The sequence below is a fragment of the Cinclus cinclus genome, chromosome 13 (assembly GCF_963662255.1).
Source record: "Cinclus cinclus chromosome 13, bCinCin1.1, whole genome shotgun sequence".
In the NCBI taxonomy this organism is placed as follows: Eukaryota; Metazoa; Chordata; class Aves; order Passeriformes; family Cinclidae; genus Cinclus; species Cinclus cinclus.
Window position 1 is genome coordinate 18020935 of NC_085058.1, and position 26448 is coordinate 18047382.

The 26448-nt window shown below is 39.3% G+C and overlaps 1 protein-coding gene across 1 annotated transcript in view; it reads right to left on the bottom strand.

Moving 5' to 3' along the window:
• Positions 1–217: 217 nt before the first annotated feature.
• LOC134049005 (protein FAM169B-like) overlaps positions 218–26448 on the bottom strand; it is a 29517-nt gene continuing 3286 nt past the window's right edge. The window contains exons 2-10 of the mRNA XM_062501151.1: positions 24851–24921; positions 24050–24183; positions 21245–21344; positions 15120–15205; positions 13405–13579; positions 6643–6825; positions 4156–4284; positions 1413–1489; positions 218–439 (exon numbers count right to left, since the gene is read on the bottom strand). Of these exons, the coding sequence (XP_062357135.1) occupies positions 218–439; positions 1413–1489; positions 4156–4284; positions 6643–6825; positions 13405–13579; positions 15120–15205; positions 21245–21344; positions 24050–24183; positions 24851–24921 (1177 nt within the window). The remainder of the gene's footprint in view (positions 440–1412; positions 1490–4155; positions 4285–6642; positions 6826–13404; positions 13580–15119; positions 15206–21244; positions 21345–24049; positions 24184–24850; positions 24922–26448) is intronic.

Below are 26448 nucleotides of genomic sequence, written 5' to 3' on the forward strand. Positions count from 1 at the left end.
AACTAGGCTCAGCTACTACTTAATTGCTTGGTGAGAAGAAAAAGAAAAAGACACTGAGTAAACAAAAGCTTTATTTAAAACAAAACATAAAACAAAGAATGTGTGCTGCAAAAAAATTTCATCATACCTGAAGAAATTTCTCCACTGTTAGAAATTAAGAACAGTCAATTACAATTTTTAAGATCATACTGAATTTTGCTGACATCTGCAATAGCAATTATGTTGTAGTTTTAAATTGTTTGGTGGCCTTGTCTACAACTAAGTCCCTAGGACCTGCTCTTTTCCTGAGTCCTTTATGCTGCTGAGCATCACCTGCACCTGGTTCCGAGTCCTCCTCTTCAGGATCTTGTGAGTTTAGAGTCCCTGCTGCTGTTGTGTCATCTTTTTTCTCTGTGGCATTTCCTGCCACTTGCCCAACCCCAGGAAAGCAGTCAACACCCTGAAATTAGAGCCAAGACAGAAGGAACAGCAAATTATACACAAACAAAATAAACAGCGACTTGATCCTTACACCAAACACCTCTGTCGGCCACGGCTGCCATAAATGTGCAAGGCAAACTCAGCTGCATTTTTGTGGAGAACAGCTTCATTCCTGCTGCTCTGCCTGCCTTCCCAGAAGTGTTAGCATAAGGAAAACTGGGAGCACAGGGAGCCTTGATCTGGCTGGGTGGGCTCTGAAGCCATGGCCACAGCACACAACAAGAGCGTGCACCACAGGGGCCGGAGCCACCACAGCTCCCCTGGCACACTCAGGGCTGAAGGAAACAAACTGATTTAATTGTGTGGCAACCAAAATGTGCTGGGGAAACAACCCCTGCAGCTCTCTCGTTTGCTTCCACTCATCCCTCCTTTTTCTTTATTACTTGAAAAAGCTTCATTCCTGTTATTTGTTTTCTCAGATACATGGCTTCAGCTTCATTTAAACCTCATTGCCTGTTTTAGGCCTCAGTGCTACAAAAAGCTAAACATGACCAGATCTGTAGCTCAGCAGTGAGATAAAATAATTAGGACCATAAAGAGTTTGTCTTATTCATTCTGAAGTCACAATCAGGCTCCTGCACAGAAAAAGACCACAAGTGGAGTTCAGAAAGCTATTCCATATGCAAACCTTGGAATTTGCTGTACACCTGCTTGGTTACAGCTCCCTTATCTCAGAAAGGATGAAACTAAAGCTTTTCGTGAAAACTATTCTGCATTTTTTAGTCTCTCAAACTATTACAGCTATATAAATTAGCAATAAATATAATTTATATGTGTGCATGTATATATATATATAAGAATATAGCTGTGACTACCTATATAGATATATGAGTCAGCAGTAAAACACACCTGTGGAAATCTCTCATATTTAAACCTCTCTACCTCACTAAAAGGGAAAACAAAGTCATAACATGGCATATTAGTCACAGTACCTTATTCATCTGGTCCATATCCAATTGTCTGGGTTTACTGGTTGGAGCTTTCTCCATACAAGAGCCCACTTCAGCCTCTGGAGAAATGGGGACAATATTTTGCCCCAGAAAGAGATTAAAAAGGAAAAAACATTATCATACTTCCATAGCTACTTCCATTAAAAAGCAAAACGAAACAAAACAAAACAAAGAGCCACCTGACTGCTACCTTCAATCCCTCTTGCCTTGTTTATGTTAATTAACCAAACCAGTGGGTGCCCCACAACACTACCACAAAAATGTAAGGGGAATAACCATACCTGAAACAAAATTTCTGTGGGTCTTGAAAGCTCTGCTAAATAGATAATCTGTTCACCTCTTACACCTGGAAAAGCCATATATCCCTTTCTCCTTTTCAGAAAAAAAGGTACTCTGACCAATCCTCACAAAGAATTATATGCAATCACTTGAAATTTATTTTAATTCTTCACAGCCTGCTTGGTTTAGCATTAGCTTCACATTTACATGCTTTATGTATATTACTAAACTACTTCAAAACAGCTCAGTTCACTGCCTGGTAGATTTAGCAACCATGACCAAACCATGTGAAATGATTTCTGTTCCTCCAATCAGCCCCAGAAGAGAAATGTCACCATACTCCTGTTGCTGAGACTATTTGCTGAAACTAAATCTCCTACATTTTTCAAACAATAAGAATTAATTCAGAATGAAGGACTGCAGCTATGGGTGACAGCATGCTGAAAAGCTTGGTTTTTATAGATCTATGTGTATGTGCAGACCAATGTGTGTGCGTGTACATGCCTACGTATCTGTGCAAATCCAAACTGAAGTATCAGCTGCAGCAGAGGGCTGCAGTTTATATGAACTGCCACTAGATGCAGCCACACAACCTTGCAAAATTGGAAATTCTGACCTCAGGATTACAGGAACCTGTTTTGGAATAGCTATGACTGTAGAATTCCTACAAGAACATTAATGGTATTCAATCCTGAGTACTGGTGTGGGGAAAAGAATACATAATATGAGCAAAATATTCAATTTTTCTTCTCAGTAATTTTGTTCCAAAACACAGCATTGCAAATATCAACAGGAATCTAAGAAATCAGAGCAGAATAAGACTTGTCTATTTTCACAGCTGTTGCCATAGATCCTGATTAGAGCTGACAATATTGAATTACATTGTGTTTTGCTTTCTGCATAACAGAGAAAGTAGGAATGAAGCCCTTGTTCCCAAGAGACCCCCTAAAGATAGAATCATGGAATCACAGAATAGTTTGGATTAAAAGAGACCTTTAAAGGTCATCCAATCCAATCCCCAGCAACAAGTAGGGCCATCTTCTACAAGACCAGGGTGCTCCAAGCCCAGTCCAGCCTGACCTTGGACACTTTCAGGCACTGGGCTGCCACAGCCTCTCTGGGCAGCCTGTACCAGGGCTTCAACACCCTCACAGTAATTTTTTTTTTTCCTTATATCTAGCCTAAATCTATCCTCTTTTCATTTAAAATCATTACCTCTTATCCCGTTGCAACAGGTCCAGCTAAAATCTTTATCCTTATCTTTCCTTCTGTCCCCCTTTAGGTAGTGGAAAGCTGCAGTCAAGGCAGTTCTCCAGCCTCGTGTATTTTTGCTGACAGCAATTTTGGTGGAATGATATTTCCCCATTCTTTGGGTCATTCATCTGTTTTTTTTTTCAGAAGATGGCAAAAAGAAGAAAGAAAAAAGAAAGCCTTCTTTCCCCCAGGACCTGCTGAGTTTTGATCTGATCATAGTTCTGTTCAGTTGCCATTAATAAACTTCACTTAGCAAGATTAAAGGAAAGAGCAACACCGGGTTTTACTGGTTTAAAGCATGAGGAACACAGATATAATGGCTTCAGAGGAACCCAGCCTAGGGCTAAACTCTGACTTAACTCTCCTGTGGGTGCTGCAGACAAGATGAAATACTGTGTCTGAGCTGAAGGTTCCTGAGCCAAAACAGAGCAGGATGGATACGGGAAGGCATGGGAGCAATTTGCTCCAGAGCACTCCTTGCTGCACTTCCAGAAACAGACAATGTGTGCCCTTCTTTTGGAACCCAGTGCTTATCACAACCTGTGTGCTTGCTGCAGAGGGGCTTGGCTGGGTCCTCCAACCAGCTGAACAGATTGCATCAACGAGATCCCCATATGAACTGTCAGGTTTCCCTACTCTGTCGCTGTCTTTTGTGAAGCAGGCAGAAAATGCTCCCAGCAAAAAGGACTTACCCTGTAGGAGCGTACTTGGAATCTTCCAAAACCCATAATGAAAACCTTTGTGTTTCCATCCAAGAATGGTATTGGCAGCAATAGAAGGTAATTAAACACACTGCCCACTGGCCATACAAATTTATTCTTTGTAACAATTTCAGAGAAACAAACCCCTGTCTATAACCCAGACAATGTGTTGTGCAACAGGGATTTTTTGGGCTAACTTCTACCCTGCTCTAAGTGCACTGCAACAGGAGTTACAGCCACTTTATGCCAAGGCTGTCTTTGTTCAGGATCTCTCAGATGCTCTGTGGTTCCATTTCATTACCTCGTTATTTCTAAGAATCGCCCTGTTTACTGTGAAAAGATGAGGGCACTGGACTGCACACTCAGTAGTTCCTCCATGTGAAAACAACAGAGACATCACCTCTCCATCACCACTACCCAACCCTCGATTACATTTCTTATCTTTATAGAACTGTAACACAGACAAGTTCACACTGCTTGTTTTAACTCACTTCCTGAAGGGGATGACTCCATCTGAATTTTTAACCAGATATTCACTCGCTGGCTCCAATCTCCTGGTGCTTCCACTTCCCACAGTCGCTTCTGCTCCTCAGGATGAGCCTGCAGGAACTTCTGGCATACTGAAAGGAGAAACCGAGGGTGAAAGCATGAATGAGTGAAAAGTACATTGGAAGAGGGAGCGTATTCTATCCCAGTAATCCTCTCAGACCTACTTTTATTAGTTCCTTTAGAAATCTTTCTTCTCCCATCTTCCTCCTCTTTGTTTCAGCTGGGACTTTGAGTAAAAGTCCCCATGAAATGGACTAAACAGCCACAAGTGAATCCTGCCATCTACTTCAGTCTAGGTTATTTCCTTGTGAATGCAGAAATAAAGGATCTGAAATTATTTGCTGAGCACCTTCTACTGGTAGTGCAGCACAGAACCATGTCCAGACACTCAGTAGGTTTCAGCCTAACGGCAGTGTGGGGGCTTTTACCTTCACTATGAAAGGAAAGGTGTTGCTTTATCTTCCATCTTTAACCATTCAGAATGCTACTTTAATTTCTGTTTATAAAGAAAAGCTCTGCTTTAATTTGGTTTTGGGCCAAAATCACCCTCCTTTTTACTACTGCTACCCTATGCCCAATTGCTAGGTTCATTTATTTCTTTGGATGTGGAAAAAAAGAAGTAAATGAACCCAGAGAAAAATTACAGGATACCTGTGACAGATGTACAGTCACCTTTAAAAACCATATTGCCACAGATTCCTATCACTGTCAGTACACACTGACTATGCAAAAATTTGGATAAACAATCAAATTTAGGACGGCTTATGTTACAAAACTGAAGTGTGCTCTATTTGGTGTTATCCTTAGGATGTGTGCAGTGTCAAGAGGAGGCACATGCTGCAGAACAAACAGTTCAAAACATTAAAATGCTTTTTTTAAAACCTCCCTTAATCATCATGCTATCAGTTGCATCAACTGCACTAAGATAACGATCTGTAAACAGCAAAATTACTGTCACACTCTGTCCACTGTAGTTCATCCTACTACAGAATGGGTAATTTATCTTCAATATTCAGTTGAGTTTAACAATGGGATGTCAAAACAAAAACCCTAATTCTGGTATGTAAACATTTGCCTTACAGTAATGAGCAGATTGCAGACACTAATTTTATCCAAGGATATCCACACTAAATTAATCATTTCAACAGAAGCTACTAAAACTAACATATATACTAGAATCCAGGTATCTGCTACACAGCTTTTTCCTTCCTTTTAGGTCTCTTACAGCAGCTTAAATACCATGTCCATGTTAAATAAACTGTCCACAGCTTCAGAGATTTCAGTAGACAGATTTAAAGGTTGCATTCATTTGTCAAAGTATGAAAATGTGGTTCCAATGAAATTAAAAACAGACAGTGATTTCAATACACTCAAAATTTAACTAACAGTATTGGTATTTTTATAAAAGAAAACCTAATTAAAACATGATGCAAGTCAAATTTATTCACTATTAGCTCTAAACTTAATTGAGACAAAAGCACAGTCTTCCAATATATTGCTAGTGTTAACACATAAGAAATGCAGCTTTTTCATCCAGAGTTTCTAAAGCCCTGAGGTCTGCCAAAGGAAAAATGGATATTATTGGGAGAAGAGAAAGAATGCTGTCAGTACTATTCCCTCCTGAATTTCGAAGTAGCAGTACCTGCTTGGGTGCTTTTGAATACATTCAAGGGCACATAATAACAATAGAAAGAACAAATGTGGCAAAAATTTTGTTGACATTTATTGGGAAATAACTGGAAAGCTATAAGTCAATCAAAACATCTCCCCAAAAATGAAGAAGACTGCACCACACAGAGAGCAGCCTCAGAGAAAAGTACTTTTCTAAAGAGACAATTTTATAAATAATGTGAGCACAGATTTCTTCTGTGAATTTTACTAGCAAAACCAGAGTTTTGACCTGAAGACAGAGAAGATATATGACTACTCTGTGATCTTTTAAAAGCGACAATTGTTCAAAAACAGTTGATATAAAACAAGTACTGATGTAACTGGATAACTGAGTAAAGCCTGGGTATTTGGCTTATTAAATGTAATTTCTTAAAAATGCAAGACCTACCAGAGCATTATGTGCGTAGTGTGGGCTTGACAAGATCTTATGAGTCTTTTCCCTGTGTTGTCAAATAAAATGTGTAAGTCCCTGTCTAGGGCAATGACACAACTCTAAAAGAGAACAGTTCTAAGAATGCAAAATGTCAAACAGGCACCGTGAGTTTTGTTCTTCTTGCTGTCCTACAGAAATACTGGCCTACCTTTCCAGTGGAAATTCCAGACGGCTCTGGAAAAGGAACCAGTTGCAGGCTAACAACAGTTCAGTTCAGACAAGGGCACTGAACTCTTACACAGTGAAGTGAATCTTACCAAGACCATATTGAAAGTTATACATTATGCATGACCCTTACCTAACATGTCCACATCAAAGGATTTACCTTGATACATGGCAGCAGAAATAGGGCAGCTGATCCCCAAGGCATCCTCAGCCAGGAAAGACTGACAGAAATCATGCAACATTTTCATCCCTAGGCCATCTCTTCTGTACTTTCTCTGGACAAATATAGTATCCAAAACTGGCAGCAGGTAACACTGACTGGTTGTACCATCACACAGGCTCCCTGAAAACAGACAGGGAAAAACACATCCATTTGCAAACAAAATTGGTATTACTGCACTAACTGCTGTGTGATTTCAGCCACACACACTGCCCTGGTACCTTTCCACAGGCTGGGAGAATGATCCCAGCTGAAGTGTATTTGCATAGACAGTAAAACACTTTTCAGGAGGATGATTTGCACCATGAAATGGAGAGGACCTGCCTAACATGTGGCTGAGAAGTCTCACCTGAGTCTTTTCCAGACTGATTCTTCATAATCACACTATCTTGGTACACAGGCAATGTATATAGGAAAGCTCATTGAAAATATGTAAATGGGCTAAAACCAGAGAGATATAACTATTCTGAATGTAATGTCAGTATACTCCTTTAAAAAAACAACTGAGTGATGCATTTTAAGAAAGCACTGTAAGAGCTCCTTTGTAAGTCACTCCATTTCTACTGAGTGATAATTTATCACACATGTAGGTGCTTCTATTCCATCACTTGAACTACCACTATCAGTGTTAAACTAGGGGTTTCGCTCAAGGAGAGTCAGTCCTTGCTAACAAACACATTAAGTCAGTTAACTGAAATCACAGGGTCATGACATAATGCTCTACATGTGGACAAAATACAGACTCAAGCATAAGCCTCCAAACTATTAAAACTAGTTCTCAGTGAAAATTGTCCAAAAAAACCCCAAAACACAGAACCAAGCGATTTATTTAGCAATCACAAATGGTAAACTCAAACTGGAGTCAAGAGAGAATTGATTAAGAACACACATTCAGCATCCAGAATTTTGATGCTCACCCTAGCCAACCTGGGGTCCTATTGCTTCAGTGCAGAATATCATAAAAACAGAACTTCAAGCTACTTTACAGCATAAGCACTCAGTCCTGAAATGAATGACCAACATCAGTTCACCAACCACCTAAACACAGGAGAAAAACCTTGCTGATTTATCTTAATTTTTAGAAAATATTTACAAAGATTTTTATGCTGCTTTTGAGTACACGGCAGGTTAAATACAAATGGATATCTAGGCCTTTATAATAGAATATGGTTACATTTTCATACTTCATTGCTTGGTCTCATCAAGACCTTCTCAGTTGATCTTTCTTACTACTGACTAGTGGACCTGACTCTGTCTAGTTTCCAGTGTCTTGAGACATGAAGCTTTCATCATTTCACTAAGACCTATTTCACAGCTTTATCTACATCCTGTTGAATGCCTGTTCCTAAATTCCAGTAAAAGGTCCATTTCTTCTTTGTCATATTCCCACGACTGTCTTAAACCAGGGTCTATTTCTGCTCCTTCAGTTGGTATCCACCACCTTTCACCGATACTGGACAGGCCTGACTTTTATTCCTCTCTTTTCTAGGATGCCAATTCAGCACAGCATACATGACAACGTTTAATTCTAGACCTTGATTTGTCAAGCTCATCATTTAGCAAGAATCCACATCTCACAGACTGAGCCATACAAGAGTACGTAGCTACATAACCATCCATTCATCTTGACTAAGTTGGCTCACTCCTGCTTAATCAAAGTGCATGCTTAACTTCAAACACATGTTCCAGCACATTGTTGGAAAAGGATGGGTTGTGGTGGTGTTTATAACCTTTCAATACTTGTAACACATGATGGGTAGTTAGCCTTTTTGTCATAAGCCAAAAAGTTGAGTATATCCCCAGTCCCATTGTTAGCTGCCAACCCAACAGAGATGTCAAATTCCAGCAGAATTGCACCATACGTTCTAAGAGACAAAATTTTTCTCATGAAGTCTTTAAGAATTCCTGCATGTTGCAAGCATTCTTTTAAGTTTATTATTATCTCATATAGTCTGTCTCCTATAAATCCTGATGAGAATGCTGTGCAGCAATCCCAGGAGCCGAGTGATTTATGTCAGAGATCCTAATTTTGTGTTGAGAAGATGACAAAAACTTGTCATGACTAAAGGCACTGTAAATAAAGGAACCATGAAGCCATTCTTCACCTTGTCCCTGGGAAACACATTAGGAGAGTCACAGCCCACAGGCATTTGAAATAAAATAAACAAACAAACCAACCTTTGGAACAAAGGCCACTTTGTCCCTGTTTCCCATCAAATAGCACAAGGTTACTGTAAGCTAATGGTGGCCCGGAGGTGGCCACTGAGCTCTCACACATTTGGTTGAGAGGTTTGTTTCACTGTTGGAACACACAAAGTTTTGAGGTGAGGGAGGAGACAGGGAAAATAAGGGCACTGGTGATGGAGAGGGAAGCATTCATACAGACTGCCCTTTGAAAGCCTTTGATCTGCTTGGTTAGGTCACGAGTGCCAAATGACCAACTTAGGAGCCAGCAAAATGGCAAACAGATATTACAAGGGCAGGAAAGCAGACAACCATTAGCATTCCCAAAGAGCCACAAACCAGAAAAAAACAACAATCCGGTCCCCACATCCAACAGACCCAAACAAAACGAGGTTGTGCACACTGACTATTTCCCTGCTGAACAACTTGGCTTGGCACACACATGTTTGGACAGGCCTGAAGCAGGCTGAGCACTTGTGTAAAGGGTGGGGAGTATTTCTGCAGAGCAGAACCCAAGGTCAACCCATTGTGTGAGTTTGTATGTGAGAAGGCGAACAAAGGTTCTGGCTTCAATAAAATTAAATGAATTCATGTCTGGACTGGTATGTAGTCATTTCATTTTCATTACAGCCAGAACCTTCAATCTGCCTCAGAAATGCACATTAAAAATATTATTGCTAGCAAACAGAGGGAGACAAAAGCAATTATTCAACAAGATGTCAGCTAATTATCTGTCAGGTTAATATCAATGCTGAATTTATTATTTTTTTTTAAATAAAAGAACTGTATGTAATCGATGAGAAAATAAGATCCTGTTATCTTTTTAAGGATCTCTTTCTACAGAATAGCACCTGAGCCACAAGTATCAAAAGGTATTTCCAAAGGCTTGTATGAAGAAAGGTGTGAAATGAATTTGAGCTCAGGAAGTCAAAGACCATCTCTAAGGCTCTGGTGTAGGAAAAAAACAGAGATTGGGCCAGGGGTGCTTTTCTGCCTACTCCAGGTCTGCTTAAGAGTTTTTGCAGTCAGGTGTTCCCAAATTGTGACTCATGGAACATTTCTAAAGAATGAATGAGAAGCCAACAATGAATTTATTCCTGATACACCTGTATGTTTTTATAGCCTTCTCAAAGGACTCAGTTAGGTTAAGGCTGGTTTGATACACATCACTCCACACTTTCACTACTAAGATTTGTCAGGAGGGAAGGGACAAGCTTTGACAATCTGACTCTTTTGTTTTTCATACCATAGACAGCTTGGTCTGCAGCTGGGCAGCTCAGATGTGCTACAGAAACAGTAATATGTAACAGCAGGGGGAAAAAAAAGGTCTATAAAAAAGATTTTGTTCTGGTTTGTTCCTGAAAGCACTAAGACACTGCTGGGTCACTGCATCCTCCAACTTCTTTATTGATTTATTTGCATCATGAATTTCCTACATTCTGCTGGCATGTATGTGAAGGTGGTAAAATACATTTCCAGTAATTACGAGTCCTCAGTAAATAAGAAAGGAAAAACTTTCAGGGAATTACATGGTCTCACTGCACAAGAAACAAGTGTCAGTAACCGTGGTAATTAATCCTACATCACTACACAGAACACATTCTTTCTGAGGTTTTCACACAGAGCATGAAATATATACTTTATACAATATAAAACAGATCCCAAACCAAGTATCACTATGAAGGCTTTCTGCAAAATATTTCATTTTCAGGTTGCTGCCTGCAGAGAAAGGTATAGGAAGATGGAACTGTCATTTCCTATTGTACCTTTAAGTAGCTCCATTTAGTGAGGTCTAACTGCTCAGCAGTCTGATATGGAAGCTGCTGACATAGATAAAATTGGAGACATTTATCTTGGCACGTGACAAAGTGTCTTATCAGGCTCATTAGTGGCTTAGTACATCTCATCAATCTTTAGTGTACCCAGTGGTAAATGCTGCATGCCTGCCATTGGACAGGAATAGGCACATTCCAGAGAGGCCAAGTTGATGATCTGTGTAGTCACGAATAAATTTTGCTTTAATAAAGGTGTCTAATGCTCATGAAAAGTGATAGCCTTGAAGAATGAGACTTGTGTTTATCTATACAACAGGTGCAGGGTGACCAGTGCTAGAAGTGGTCAAATTGTCTCAAAATCCTGACTTGCAGTATTTACTGCATCTGAGAAAGGCGGGTGCTCGAGACCATCTGTCCCTCCTTAACTGGCCTATTAAAGAAGATCCAGTTAAGGATGGTCATAAGATGAATGGAAGCATGGAACTGGACCAAAATTACCAAGTTCACTTTGTACAGGCCACCTAGGAACTGGCAAATGGAAATGACATTACAATATTGCCAAGACAGTTAATTGGAATCATTGAAGTCCATTGAAAATTTAGTTTGCGTAACAACACATTAAATCTGTAGCAAAGATAGAACAGACTCTCTGTTCCTTGGTCAGCAGCTCTCTGATTCACCCAGAAGACTTATGTTTGAAAGAGCCATGCTCCACAGACCTTTTCTGGCTTGTTTGCCTCCACTGAAGCATGGTTTTTGTCATGCTGTAGATAATGGAAAATTCACAGATGAGAAATACAGTTAAATACAACATCAATATGAGAATCTCAATTACTCAGTAAAGAAAATCAGACTGGAAAGAATGGTCAGGTAATTGCAGAGCATGGCAATAAAGGGAATCAGAATCACATGGTGGGCACAAAGGAAAATAATTTTTTTCCTAGGACCAGAAGCTGTAACAGAGGTCCAACACAATACAAAGTCCTGTAGTTAAAGCTGCCTCTACTAAATGTTCTGACCAGGACAGCAAAAGGAAAAAGAACTTACACTAAGATTTTAAAATAGAAATTATTAAAATATGTAAAACAACCATGTGAAATACAGCTTCTGAGTGAAGATATTTATCTTAGTCTGTTTCAGGCCTAATAAATCCAGGGCTCTTCTTAAAAGTAGAGAGAATAGAAACAGCCACAGCATGGCTGGTATGAAATTGAAATCACAGAACTTCAGAAAGAGGAATTATTTTCTAAATGCATACATCAAATAGCAAAAAGCAGCAAAAACAATCAGCTTCAAGCTTCCCGAAAAGGCTTTGGCAAAAGACTGCAGTAATTTGTGACACAGGCCAAAAACTAACAAATATAGCTGCCCAGAGGAAAAAAAACACTGGCAAGAAAAGGCAGATGCTGACAAAGCTGGACTTGAAGGATTTGTATTTTATGTGGACCTGGTTTAAAACCAAACTTCGACTCTCAACTTACTTAGAAACAGTTTCAACTTGGCTAATACTCCACCCATAACAGACTACTGTGCACATTTATTTTACTGAAGCATGAATCATTACAGCCCCTACAAATGTTTCTTTCCAAAAGCTTTGCTCAGGAATATTTATGGACTTAAAGGAAAATGTACTTGTGTTTGCTATTACAAATCAGTTCATCAGCATAATCAGAGATGCAGACAAGCCTCCATCATAGGCTGAGTCCTGATTCCTCAGTGATGGTGTAGCAGCACCAGCATGGTTCTGTACAAGCCACACCTCTGTGTGTATCAGGATTTTTCCATCCCAAGGAGCAGAACATCTTATTGTTACTGGCCTTTGGGACTGCAGCAAAGAAGGCACCTTCAGAGTGTCCTCTGGAATCCAAAACAGCCCATCTCTCAAGCTGTTTGTTTTTCTCCCATTTTGGATGGATGGCTATCAAGTCCTGACTTGGACAATATTTTACGTCCAAAGATCCCACCTTCTCTGTTTAAGCTGATGGTATCAAGGTAATTCCCATGAATCTTAGACTGGTAACCAGCTCCCACGTGGCGGGGACAGGCTCAACTGCATACCTGGAGTTATTCCAATTAATCCTCTTCCACTCCAGACTGGTTAACAGCAATCATTTGCATTAATACAGACTCCGTGTTTAATAAAATACCTTTACTAAAGCCAATAAAGTATCCCTGAAGAATTAAAACACATTTTGTTTCTTTTCTATGCCACATAATCAGCTAATCATCATCCTTTAAACTGAGAGTACCACAAGTGCACAAAGCATTCCAGGACTGATCTAGTGCACACACCTTCCTCTACACAACCCAGCCACTGATCCTCACACATCCAAGGATCCTTCCTCTTCTTGCCACCACCCACTCCCAATATGTTTTTCCCCTGGGAACTGCACTCCATTTTCAAGTGCCATTCTTTCCAGGATGCAGTGGTCCATCCTGTGGATAGGACGTACATTCTTTGTTCCTAGATGTACAACTTCCTACTTGGCTGCATTAAAGCACAATTTATTGGAGTAAGCCAGTACCTCAGATCAGAACAGGGTTTGGAGCTACCATGTTTAAATGAAAGTAACATGGATGGCTCCCAAATTCTGTGAAGGTTTGTTCCCCCGATTAATTCTGAGGGAGATTTCATATAAAAATGTAAATGAGAGTCAGGATTATTTACACTGAAAGATAAACCAAAAGATTACGTTTCCAGCTATTAGGAACCAGTGGAAATGTTTCTCTAGAATGACCTTACCTTTCATCTTGACCGAGTAAAAGGCAGCAGCCTCGCCATTTCTCCAGAGTATCTTGGCACGCTCGGTGGCAGAGTGAGGTAGAAAGAATGCATCATTAGCTGAACTCCCTTCCAGCATTCCAAAAATAATGCAGTTCAGAACAAAGAGGACAATCCTTTCTCCAAATGTCTGGACCTTAGAGAACAAACAAAAACAGACCAAAGAAAAATGAGGCAGAGAATAGTATTTTGCATCTCATAAAAGGTTTCAAAATAAAAAGAGGCTGGGAAAGAGGAGGTCAGGAAGCATGTACACTTAATTTGGGGAAAATACCTCCTGAGTTGGTTCAGCTAGAATAACAAAAACAGTTTTTCCTAGTGTTTCACCCTCTATCCAGCGGTCATAGAATAATTTAGTAACTATTTATAAAGCTTGACATATCTCCTGTTGTCACAGAGAGGAATTCTAAAGCAGCAGAAGTATCTTGATTGCAGTCACAGTGAACTAGTCACAGATTTGGAACCAGGATCAAAGCAATCTAAACCTACTGAAAAGTGGAATGAAGACTGGATTCACTCTGTGGCCTGGTCACCTCTCCCCTATTAACTGTGTTGCCACAGCATCAAAGAATTTAATGGGCCAGGACCTTACTGAGATAGACACTAAACAAAAGAGAGAATAGTCTGTCCCAACCAGCTATAATCTAGGTGTAACATAAACAATTATCTTGTGCTGGCCTCCTCAGGAGACAACTGACAGGAGAGGGAGATGGAGGAATATAAAGGAACAAGATTATATTCACCATCAAGGTAAAAACTGGTGCCAACAAACTTCACACGAATGCTGGAAAGAAGAGAGAATTTCCACAAATAATGGCAATTTACCTTTTAGAGCTAGAGGGGGTAAGATTTCTCTTTTCAAACATTATTTTCATTCTCTGTTTATACAGAGATGCTTAAAAGCCTAAAGGCCTGTGTTCATGCTACAAGGTCTTCTTGCAAGGATTGGTATCTCAAAATCCCTCCAGTTCAGTTACCCATAAAAAGCCTACTTATTTCTGTAAATAATTAAACTATGTGTGACAGGAAAAGATGATAAAAGAATGGAATCATTAAGGCTCAAAGATACTGAGGGCTGGGTAGGAAACAAAACTGACTTAATAATCTCATGGTAACACAAAGCTCATCTGCAGCAGGCATCTTTTTGTTGCAAACAGACTACAGGCTACCCAAACCTTTCCAATTATGAAAAAGTAGCTCTATCTTACCAAAATAATTTATTTGGAAAAAGAATTGTGGATACAGAAATTACTAAAGAGCAACCATTTCATAAAATGAATCGAATATAAGCATTATCAAAGGAAAAAATTCATAAGTAGACAGATAAGACATTGTTCCAAAGGGTAGTAACACCTCCCACCAGACAGTTAATGTGAGAAATTACTGCTAATGTAGTAATTCAGTTTATGATTATTCTTTCAGTAGGCAGTCAGGGTAAACTAAAAACCAAAAGAAAACAAAGTCCACAGATGAATCATAAACTGCACACAGAATTGTTTAGAGAGGGCTATGTGCATGTCACTGTGTCCCGGAGACGTGAAGCACTTGGTGAGCCACAGAGCCCAGATCCCACAGGTTCAGAGCAGGAGCTGCAGGAAACCAGAGACAATTCCATATAATTGCTCTGGCTGGGGAAGCTCCAGGGTAAAGGCAACTGTTTAAAATAGCATCCTCACCAAAACAAGCCCATCTCTAGCAGGATCAGCTGTCTTCACAACATCTTCCACAGGCCACCAACGCTGGCTCAAATAAACTGCCAAAACTGCAAAAACAAAACCAGGGGAACACGTTACCCGCAAATACATAGAAAGTTCTGAATTCTTCCACAGGCAGCCTCAGATCTACTTCTCCCTCCAGCTGACTCCAGTCTGTTCTGCTGTGAGACAGCAGAACAACAACTGCATTTCAATTTCACCTCCCCGTCCCTTGATATCCAATTTTCAGTGCTGCACAAGGCATCAAGTGAAGGTAATTTTTCTCAGGAATTGATGTGACTTTGGTGTGACAGCTTGCATTCCATATGAATAAAGCACTTCCTTCTTAATAGTAAGTTCAGTAGCAGAGTAGGTTTGAGTGGCATTTGGGACAGTGGAGCTACCTGGATAAAGGTTACAGTTTTCAAGTTTCTTTCAAACTTTCCCCTGCCCCCACACACACATTTGCATATATCTGAGTGCACATATTTGCACACATACAAGTCAAACACAAAAATTCTCATATCTGCTTTATCAAACAGCTTTTCAGCTCTTTCTGTGATTGAATTTCTATCTATGGGTACCTTTAGAGTACAGATTCCTAAATCTCTGCATGGACAGATATTCTCCAAGGTTGAAATGCACACAGAGAGGTTTCTATCAACAAAAGACAGACATAGACACACATAATAAGATACACTTTGCCCTGAAGCAAAAGTGTATCAGCAACCCACGTAAGTCAAGTCCTCATGTAGGTGTGATGTAAAACTTGCACCCCACTTCTTCCCATCCTTCCTCAATTTTTCACATATGCAGGAACAAGTATTTAAACCCTACTCCTACATGTTCATCTACAGAATTCATTGCCTGCCAATAGATTCACAAGTAAAAGACTTGAAGCAGCAACAGTGACACTGAAATTACCTCCAAACCTTGTACAGAAAGAAAAGTTTTGACATGGGGTCATTTCAAAGGATAGAAAATAAATTTTAAGGGTTTAGATGAGGTTTTGGAATAAACACAGAAATATGATCATTTATGATCACAAATGTGTAAAACAGCAAATATTTCAACAAAAAGAACTTTTAGTATCTGTACACTGGTGACATTCACCAAAAGTACATGGCCACGATTTCAGGATTTCTCAAGAACACAAAATAAGGCACCTACCATGTCTCCATTTCTATATAGAAAGATCTATTTCTACATAGAAATATAATATAGGAAGAATGTTGCAAAGAACAGCACAGAGTCCACATGTCTTGAGTCCTAAAAGAGTGCTCCAATAACTGGCTCTAACCTACCGAGCTAGGGAAAAATATAAGAAAGTTCAAAACCATCTGTGAGTTAGAAACAAATTCACACACAAAGAAATGAAATTACTTTAAGGACAGGATTCAACATTTACCTGTTTTAGCCTTAGGTTATACAAATGTCACTGATGCACACAGGTTAATTTCCCTTTTTGCTTCAGACTCTATCACTCCTGCTGGCTTTAAGGCTGGAGATTCTGCTTAGCTAACTTATATTTCCAGTTAATTATTAAAGCATGTGCCAGAAAGCATTACACTTTGTGTGCTGGGTTAACAAGGAAGAAGTATTGCACGCAAGGGCAGATGCCTGTTTATAGCAGCAGACTCAATTCATTAAATATTATGCACTTACTTGCATGGGATTTTCATACTCTTTCTGTGATGGATTCAATGTGTTCCCTCAAACCCTTCCCTCTGCTTTCAAATGCAGCAGCCACTGCTCCATTACACATCTATGAAACATGCAGCTACAAAGGGAGCTGAGTCACACAAAGGGGACATAATGGGCCAAATGCTGACTTTAATAAGAGCTGCAAAGACATTTGGCACACAGTTCAGACGTACAAGGCACACAGTAAAGGTCAGAAAAGTTTTTAAAAGCTTTGAGGAAAACAGGAAGATGCATAACCATGTTGGAAGGAGTTGCTTTTATAGAACATTTACTGTGCTATTCAATAATTTAAATGTGTATAAGGGAACACTAGTTGACATAGCAACTGTCACATCACATTACTTGAGCAACCTTATCTATATGGATGCCTTCCTTGAAGGAAAAAACATTTCTCCAGATTTCACACAAACATATGTACTTTGCTTTTTGTTATAATTTTTCAAGTCAACATCTGGTCCTCGGTTAAATCCGTCCATGCTTCCCCATACTCTCATTTTCATTTTATAATCAACTTTGAGGAACATTATTTCAAATGCAAACATGATTTGTGAGACCACATGTTCCCTCTCTCTCCCTTCCCAGTCTTCTTGTTCTTTCCAAGACATTAAGTTCACCTCATCATAAGAGATGGAGCTATTGCCAACACACATCACCTGAACCCTGTGAATCATGATGTGTGTGACTACAATGACCTTGCAACTGCAAGACCTGATGTGCTGGATCTTGCAGTTGCAAGACCAGGTGAAATGCATGTCAGGTCAATTAATGGGGTTTACACATGCTCAGGTGGGTGCCTTGCCCTGTAGGCACCAGCTTGCTAAACCTCAGTACTTTCATCACCTGCACTCAGACAAACACACAGTGTTGCAAGAAGCTGACAGGCAGTGGAGCACAGGATTCCACAGCACAGGGTGTTTGGAATCGAGGACTGAACAGAATTAGGCACCAAGCATAATGTAATTGTGATTATGAAATGTCTACTTTTGCTGGGCAAACATGAATCCCTTCCCAACTCAAGCCTGGATTATATTTTTACTTTCTAGGCTATACTGGCCAAATGTGCCCACACTGGTGTGCAACTATTTAAATGAAATGTGCACATCAGGATTCTACACACAGAGCAAAGAAGAAAAAATAAAGCAACATCCAGGTTGGCCCTTCTTTTTCCCCGCCTTACCTGAATTGCTGAAACACATCCCTCAGTTACAACTAAATAAAAGTGATGTTACATATGAGAGATGTAATTAGAGTTTGTTTAATAAATATCTAAGATAAAGTAGTGGTACTTTCTGTAAACTCATCTTCACCTTAATTCTGTCACTATTTCAGATTGCTGACACACTTAAAGAGGTTGCTTTTGCAAGAATTCCAATATGGAAATACTCTGATACTGGAGCAAGCTGAGAAATCCTACTTTGAACTGCATTCTGTAGCATCGACATACCCTGAACTAGCTGGGTCCCACAGTTCCCTGTCTTTAAAATGGAATAAAAGCATTTCTCACTCTTTCCTAGGAATTTTATCAAAACAAATACATTAAAGCTTGGGAGTAAGGCAGATTCCTGCTGGAATGGCAGCTGTTCAAATATCTCAGACAGATCTTTCCTGCAACCAGTTATATTTTCTCCTACAATTCAGGCTTCACTCAGTGATTTGTTGCAATTGTCTTGTGATAAATGTTGCAAGGCATCACATAGTTATTGTGAATTATTACATGCAGCATACAGAAAATGCCACAATAAGGTATGTTTATTTAGTGTTATAAAGATGTTAATCACCCATGTTATGCTCTGTAAGCCCTTACAATTCAATTTACATTCTCATAAAAGTATCTGCACAGATATACTAACATAACACGACACTCAGCCCATCAAAAATAAATTAAAAATGCTTCCAACCAAGTCCTACAGAAAAGCTGCCATACCCATCTTCTCTTTGAAATATGCAGATCACTTCAAACCACAAGCTACACATCAGTTCTGGACAGCCCATCTAATCAAGATGACCAGAAATAAATCTCAGTGGTGGAATCCCACCCCTCTTTAAACCAATTTTCAAGAATTAAAAGCCATCAAACTGAAACACAGCATGTGGGGACAACCAGGAAATTTGCTTCTAAGAGTGCTCCTGCTGTGGAAGAAAACTAAAATGCAGACCTAGTGGACAGGTAGAGAGGAGAAGATATCAACTACAGCAAGATTGTTTCCCTCTTCCATCTGGATGAAACTTGTTTCACAAGAAAAGTGTAAAGCTCAAGTCATGAAAATAAAATTATGTAACTTGTTAAATGTTTTCATTTTCTGACCTTAAAGTAAAATGTCCTTAAAATAAAATGTTCTAACAAAGACTAATTGAAATATATCACCTTTCTCTGAAGAAACTGGTCTTGAATAAATTTCATCTGTTCACTGGCCAGAACAAAAGTTCATGTAGGTGAGCAAATCCCGGTGGAGTTGCCCCATTAGCACAGTCTGCCACCCTAAGAGTCAATTCCAAATCTGCTTAGCTGTGAGAAAATTTTAGGACAAAATACTTCAAATGTATGTACTCATATGTATAGGTATGCACACGCATCCCAGCAGGCTTTAAAGAACTAAGGAAAACTTATTAAAACTCACCTAAAGAAAAAACAAATCACATCAGTCAAATCTGATTTGTGCAAGAAGACTGGCCACATCTTTATAGTATATAAAATCCGGAAACAAAGAACTTCCAGAAAATTCTTCAAATCACACTTTTGGAATGAAATATCAAAAGCCAGGTGATGTAGGCTATATTTAAATAACCAGGCTTAGAGATGTCTCTGTTCCTCTGACTCTGGACTGGTAACTTAAACGAAAATTTTGCAAGGGGGGGGGCCGGGGGTGGGGGGGGGCAGTGTCACAGCAGTCAGTCAAGCTGTTGTTTAATAATAAGGTATTTATTCTGCTAGGTTTAAGCTTTTAATAAAGATAGCTATCATGTAATTTAGGCTCCAATTGGACTTGTTTGACTTGTTCCTGTGAGAAATCATTTTGCCTTGTGCACTTGTATCTCATTAATACTTCTTGTTCCTAATACTATGAGATCATTTAACTGAAGAGCTGTGCTAAATGCACTTTTAACTGCATCTATTTAATAATTCTTTATTTCTGCACTGTAGTTACAGATCCCAATTCCTCTTGTGCAGCCTAAATTAAATCAATGCTGTTTTCAGCTACATTCCTTTGAACATGAGTCAGGCGAGCACAACTGCACTCTGAGCAAGTCTGGCCTCTGGTGCAGATGCTTCTCCCCTTCACCACACCAGTGGTATCTCTCTTCAGAAAAACATTAATGGAATATACAAATTAGTGTCAGAAGAGTGATTCTACATCAATAGTTCTAGAGGAGCCAGAAAGTCTTTTGACTACACTGGGAACTTGGAAAGGTCTCTACCTTCTCCTGTGGATCACAGCCCATTAGCAAGGTCCAGCTGAAATCCTGTGTAGAGGGAGCTGGAAAACTGCAGAGTTCACCTCTAACCACGGGTGGTTTTAATATGCTTTTTGTTCTTCTGAAGAAATTTCCTGGTTACAGGCTAGGACTCAACAATGAACACACACTAACAGACCCTGTTCCAGGAGTGCAAAATCACCTGCCACACTTAGAACTCCACAGAGAATTTTGCTTTGCCTTTGCTGCATTATTAAGAATACTAGCTATTAAAGACTTTCAGGCATAATTCATAGCTTATTCTTTTTTTAAAAGTACACTTTTAATGACAGATGTCATTAGTTTGCTGCCACATTTGGAAGCTGGAAGTTTAAGAGGTTTCATGTGTTCTGTATTTCCTGTGACACAGTGAGTCAATGCAGAAGTTCATGTCCTCGTTGCAGATACTCCAAAAATTCTACAGTCCATTGCTTCACAACACCAACACTCCTCACTTAATCTATACAACAGTAGATAGTCTTCAAACCCCAGCATTGGAAATAAAAGGCAATTAAACCTAGGACTGAAAAAAAATCATAAAGAAAAAAAAAAGAATATTAATAAGAATCAGTAAGAAGCAGTACTATTTCATACCTGTATTTTATTGTTTAAGGATTTCAGGATTCTATCCAAACCATAATGTGTTAAATTTCACATCATTCTGAATTAGAAAAATATTATCCTGTTGAATAAAGTCAGAAAGAATAACATTTACCGAAGGTGATTTTTCAGCTATCAGCAGAGGATTTATGCATAGAATTTAAAAGCCCTGATTGTCAATTCTTCCAGCTAATCAGCAGCCCACTGATACAAATCCTTGACAGATAAACTGAAACCACTCCATATTCAAAACAAAACCCAGAATATTTAAATACATAAACAAGCAGACCATCTTAAAGGTAAAGAAATTACAACTACTCAAATTTCAAAATATTTTGACCAATTCTAACCTGTCTCTTTATCCTCTGGATCAGTTAACAGCAACAGTTTGCAAGTAGGATTATTTCGGAAGAGAGGGACAAAACACACACAGGAATCTTCAAGTTTAACCTAAAAAACAAACAAGCCCTGTAGCTCTTTGTATTGCAAATCTCACAAGTACTTCATGTATCAGATACACTTATGACATGTTTTATTGATATGTTTTGCTGACATGCATGGTACAAACTTAGCACAACACCCTCTCAATCCTCAACTTCAAGGCACTGAAATACATATAATATTCTAATATTATCCATAGTGTAAGTGAATGTAAAAGAAAACAAGTTACTGAAGTTAGTGAAGACCTTAATGCTGACTTGCCCTGGTTAGTACATAACCTGGCTTTGAACACTGTCACAGGCAGACAAACGCTATTATGAAAGACCAGACACATCAACTGAAAACAAACACAACTTGCACTTCTTACAGCATCCTCCAGCTGAGTACTCGTGGTGTTTTGCAAACAATGAATTAAGCCTGAGGGTACAGGGAGTATCAAAGCATTAGGGCAGTGCCTGGGCAGTTTATCTTCGGGGCACAGTGAGGGTAGATAATTGGCACAAGGTGGTTAAGTTGAAGGCAAAGCTAAAATCAAAATGCAACTCTGAAGCTTTTGCTCTTAGATTAAACTTCTAAATGATGTGACACATAAACACAAAATTACTGTGCTCAAACAGCTCTATATGCATAGAAATGACGATTTCCATATGAATATTGCAAATGCTGTCATGTAAGTTTAGGTACAGGCAAAGAGCGTGCATGACTTAGCACAGTATGTACTGTACTTTCCAAAATCTGGTCCATTGTGTATGTGTGGGTGTGCCTCTCTCTCTAATTGCACCCATTTGTCAGTTTGCTATGAAACTCAAATCAGTCACGTGTTACATTTAATATTTCTTGGTACATGGAAGAAATATGAATATGGATTACTCAGGATAACAACTCTAAGATGAAACCAGCGTTCAGTAGTTGACAAGTGCCAGAATCCTGGAAGCATCTATGCAAACACTGGACTCCAGGAAAAAAAACAAGTTGAAAACTGCTTGAAATCTGTATTCATGAGCTTGCCTAAATCTGGGGATTCAGTTGTTCTTTGCATGCTTCAAACATAACAGCATCAATGTCATTATGGCACCTGGGATCATTTCCATAATGAAAAGGCCAGGACTACTTCCAGTACTGCCACGATTGTTATTTTGTTTGATAAGGTAATGTGCACTTTCACAGGTGTTAACAAGAGCAGCATGAGCCAAGCATAGCTTTGTGTGCGGCTGCTGTCCCATCCTCACTCACAGTAATCCCTGCTATTTGTGTCCTGGATGCTTGACCAAGCCATACCAAAGAGAAGTTCTGTGACCCCAGCAAGTGGGCTGACAGCCACTTAACTCCTGCTAAGCAGTTACTCGCTGTTGCCCTCCTGCCACTTGAAGCCTGCTTTAATACAGATGCAGAAGGGGCAAAAAATGCTTGGTAATGTGCAGCCATTATTCAAACACCAAACCCCTCACCCTTCAGACTGTGGGTCTGTAATAGAGATTGTTAGTTGGGATGTTCACTGGGAATGGAAGTTTTGCCTTATCACATTTAATTTATTTTAAATTACAAAACATCAACATTTTTTGAGCTATTTATTATAGACTATGACAAAAAAAGACAATACAGCAAGAACGCTACCATTACTTATGCCCCTGACTGGCTGACTAGATTAGATTTGACCTGAATTAGATGAATGCAAAGAGAAATGTGTTGCTATGAGACTCAAATCAGTCATGTGATATATTTAAGGGCTGGTTACAAGCCGCAAAACCAAGACAGTTGTGAATCAAAAGCCAGAAGTCCACCTTTAACTGATGTCAGTGCATGTGGCTATTGCAGGAATACACAGAGCACTGCCTGGGATTTTAACCTCCCTTCCCCTTCTACTGGAACAGCAAATGAACCTCTGAAAGCACAAGCAGGCATGGAAGGTAAGGACTCAGAAGCCCTGAACTGGGAGATCTTTGCATGTTCAATCTGTTTGTATTTAGCCCTACAAGCTCCACTAGAGGGCATTAGAAGAGTATTTAAACCCTGCTACATTCGCCGCTCCAAGTCAAAGCTGATCCCACCTGGAACAGCATTTTTCTGGAAACTACTGCATATTATTTTCCTAAATTGCAGAAAAGCTACTGTATTCCAAACAGGTATTTCAACTAATCTGATTTCTGCTTTGATAGTACAATAACAGGTACCTCAGAACACCTTTGATGATATACAAAATGCCAGAATTAAAGGTTTCATAGGTTGACTGCAGTAAAAATGTTTAATAGGCTTGTTCAGTCATCTCTATTCCACCCAGGTGTCTCAGAAACAAATTCCTTTGGGAGAATCCACACTCAAAATTACCAATATAAGTACTGAAAAGAATGGAAACAAAAGATAGAGTGCATCACCCATGCCTGTGTAAACTGCACAGTAGAGGCAGAATACAGAGCAGCACCATGGTTTAAATCTCTATAAAATCTACTTTTGATTCAGTCCTGTAAGGAGGCAGGTCAAGACGCAAAGTTCACCAAAGTATTTCAAACCATATTCCACACTCACAGGGTTTTAGTCTTGGAGTTTAAGCTTATCTCTCACAGCATGCAAACTATCTGAAATAATGTAGGATTGATGATTTTAAGAGCTCTCCAATCCAGCCACACTAGTTTACCCCTATTAGCAGATCACGAGCACAACCAACAAACTAATCTGCAAGTATCTAACTTGCAGCATGAGAAACATCAGCCTACTACCTCTCCTCCTCCAGGGATGGGAAAAACATCAGGAGTGGACAATGACTTCTTTGAGAGTTTTCCATAGTATGTTTCAGCATCTGCTTGCAGAACCTCTGGATCTCCTGCTATTGTATCAACCAAGTAAAGTCGACCTGTGATTAAAATCAAACACAAGATATTTTTACTTTTTATATTAAATAAGAAACCTAAGTCTTAAAACGTCAGTTTCCCCAGCAGCTGCTTGGTGTGGCTGGGCCCTTAATAATCTCATTAGAGCCTTTTGTATAATCCTAGTCTAAAAGAGTAAGGCTGGCAAAAACGTGTCTGTATGTTATTTATCTGTATGTTATTTACCTCTTGACATGCACTTTTACAAAGCAAAACCATGACATCATCAAATCAAACTTGCCTCCTTTGAATTCAACAAGCATGGTCTCAAATTTCTCTAGGTGCAAGTAAATTGCGTTAAAGCTGGAAGAGGAAAAAAAATTCTTCAAAATACAGTCTGAGTTTAGCACTGTCCAAAATTATAACAGGGAAAGAATTCCAAAGCTTCCATTCTTTCTTGGAAGACTGCCCCTTTTTGGGTCAGTCTATGATCTGTTGTTTGTCATTAACTTCTTCCTTCTCTTTTTTGACTCACATCAGCTGGGCACTTTCACAACAATGAAGTAATGTAAAAAATTTACCTACAAAAGACCTTCCAAAATAGTAACATCATATTTTATGCAACATAACTCTAAACCCATCTGACTCAATGCTGGAGGGTATTTGTTAATTGCATGCAAACAAAAATTACATATATCTGATGCCTGTTACTTAAATGCAAAGTCCAACTTGGTGCTCCTGAAGAAGCAATAACCTCTTTCTGATATAACAAACCAGACTGACTGATGGATCATCACCAGCACAAGAAAAAGAACATGACAAGAAATGTGTTAGCAACCCAAATGGTGTCTGACCACTCTTCTATCATAGGAATGAAATAATTTCAGGGACTTTCAATCAACAAGCTACCCCTGCAACTCTTGTAAGCCCCAAAGTGAGAATCAAATCTTTTACCACACAGCTGTAGTCAGTATCTCAGTTCTGAATCCTCCCTTTTTAATGATGGTTTGGTCTCAGATGGCAGCTCCCTTGGTAAGTTAAATGTGAAATAGCTGCACTGACAGTAAAGTAAATTGCTGAGACAAGGAAGAGTCTTAAACAGACCAGTGCAAGACCTGCCTACACCAAGATTAACAAACTATGAATCATATAGGTACCATATTGAAAACAATACTTTTCCACATAAAAGTAAGAGCACGGGATTTGAAGTACAAGGTCAGACTATTCACCTATGATCCCACCACTCTCCCTCTAGCACTGATTCCTCAGCAAAAGGATAAGAAAATTAAAATGCTTAAAATGCTTTAAACATGATTTTCCTGCCCTTTGCAGGCAACCAGATTCCATCCCAAGGCTTGGCAGCAAAGCTGTGTACTCAGAATGCTGAAGAGAAACTACTCTGTAACTGGGTTTCATAGCATGTTTGTATGTGACAAAATGGGAGAGAAAAGAGCATTGCAACACTGGCAAGTCAAGTCACATTTTAAAATCACAGGCAGAACTTAAACACCATCAAGAAAAGAAGTTATGTCAGAAGAGAAATTAAAGATTATTATTCCAAACTTTGGTAATTCACTAAAGCAAATTTACTAGTATATTAATCCTTTACAAAAGAGCGGCATGTAAGACTTGAGTTTAGCACAAAGAAAAATATTTGTCATGCTAATAAATACTGTTCATGAGGTGCTGCTTACAAGGCTCCCTCCTGCCAGGGCGCAGCCAATGCAACTTAACAGCACAGTCATGTTCTCTCCTCACTGAACAAAGCAATTAACTTTCTGCTACATAATATGCTTGTACTCTAAGGTAACAAGGACCACTTGAAGGAAAAAATAAGGTCACAGATTAAATAATGAGGCATTAGGGGAAACTTCTGATCAACTTTCCATCAACACAGAAGTATTCTTTGCACAGAAGTAATATTTTCCATTAAAAAATGCTTTTAGATTTCCAGTGAACTTGTCTTTCCTGTGCAATACACTGAAAAGGCCCAAGTGAGTTAGGAGCATATGCGCCAATAAAAGCGGAATCAAAAAATTTCTTGTGAAGAAAAGAAGTGTTGAGGGGGGAGAGAGAGTGAGCTTCCTTTAGGAGCAATATGGAACAGAAGTGTCACTTTAGGTACTCTCAAATGACCTCAAGAAGTGCTAAGGCTGGCTTTTGTGAAAATCCTCTCAAAATGTGCACACACGTGCACATACCACTTATACTGCTCAGCTGCCATAGGCAGGGCAAAAACCACTTGTCTGAATTTCTTTTTATATTAACTAATGTATTTCCCAGTTTATCCCAGTATAAAGTGACAAAAT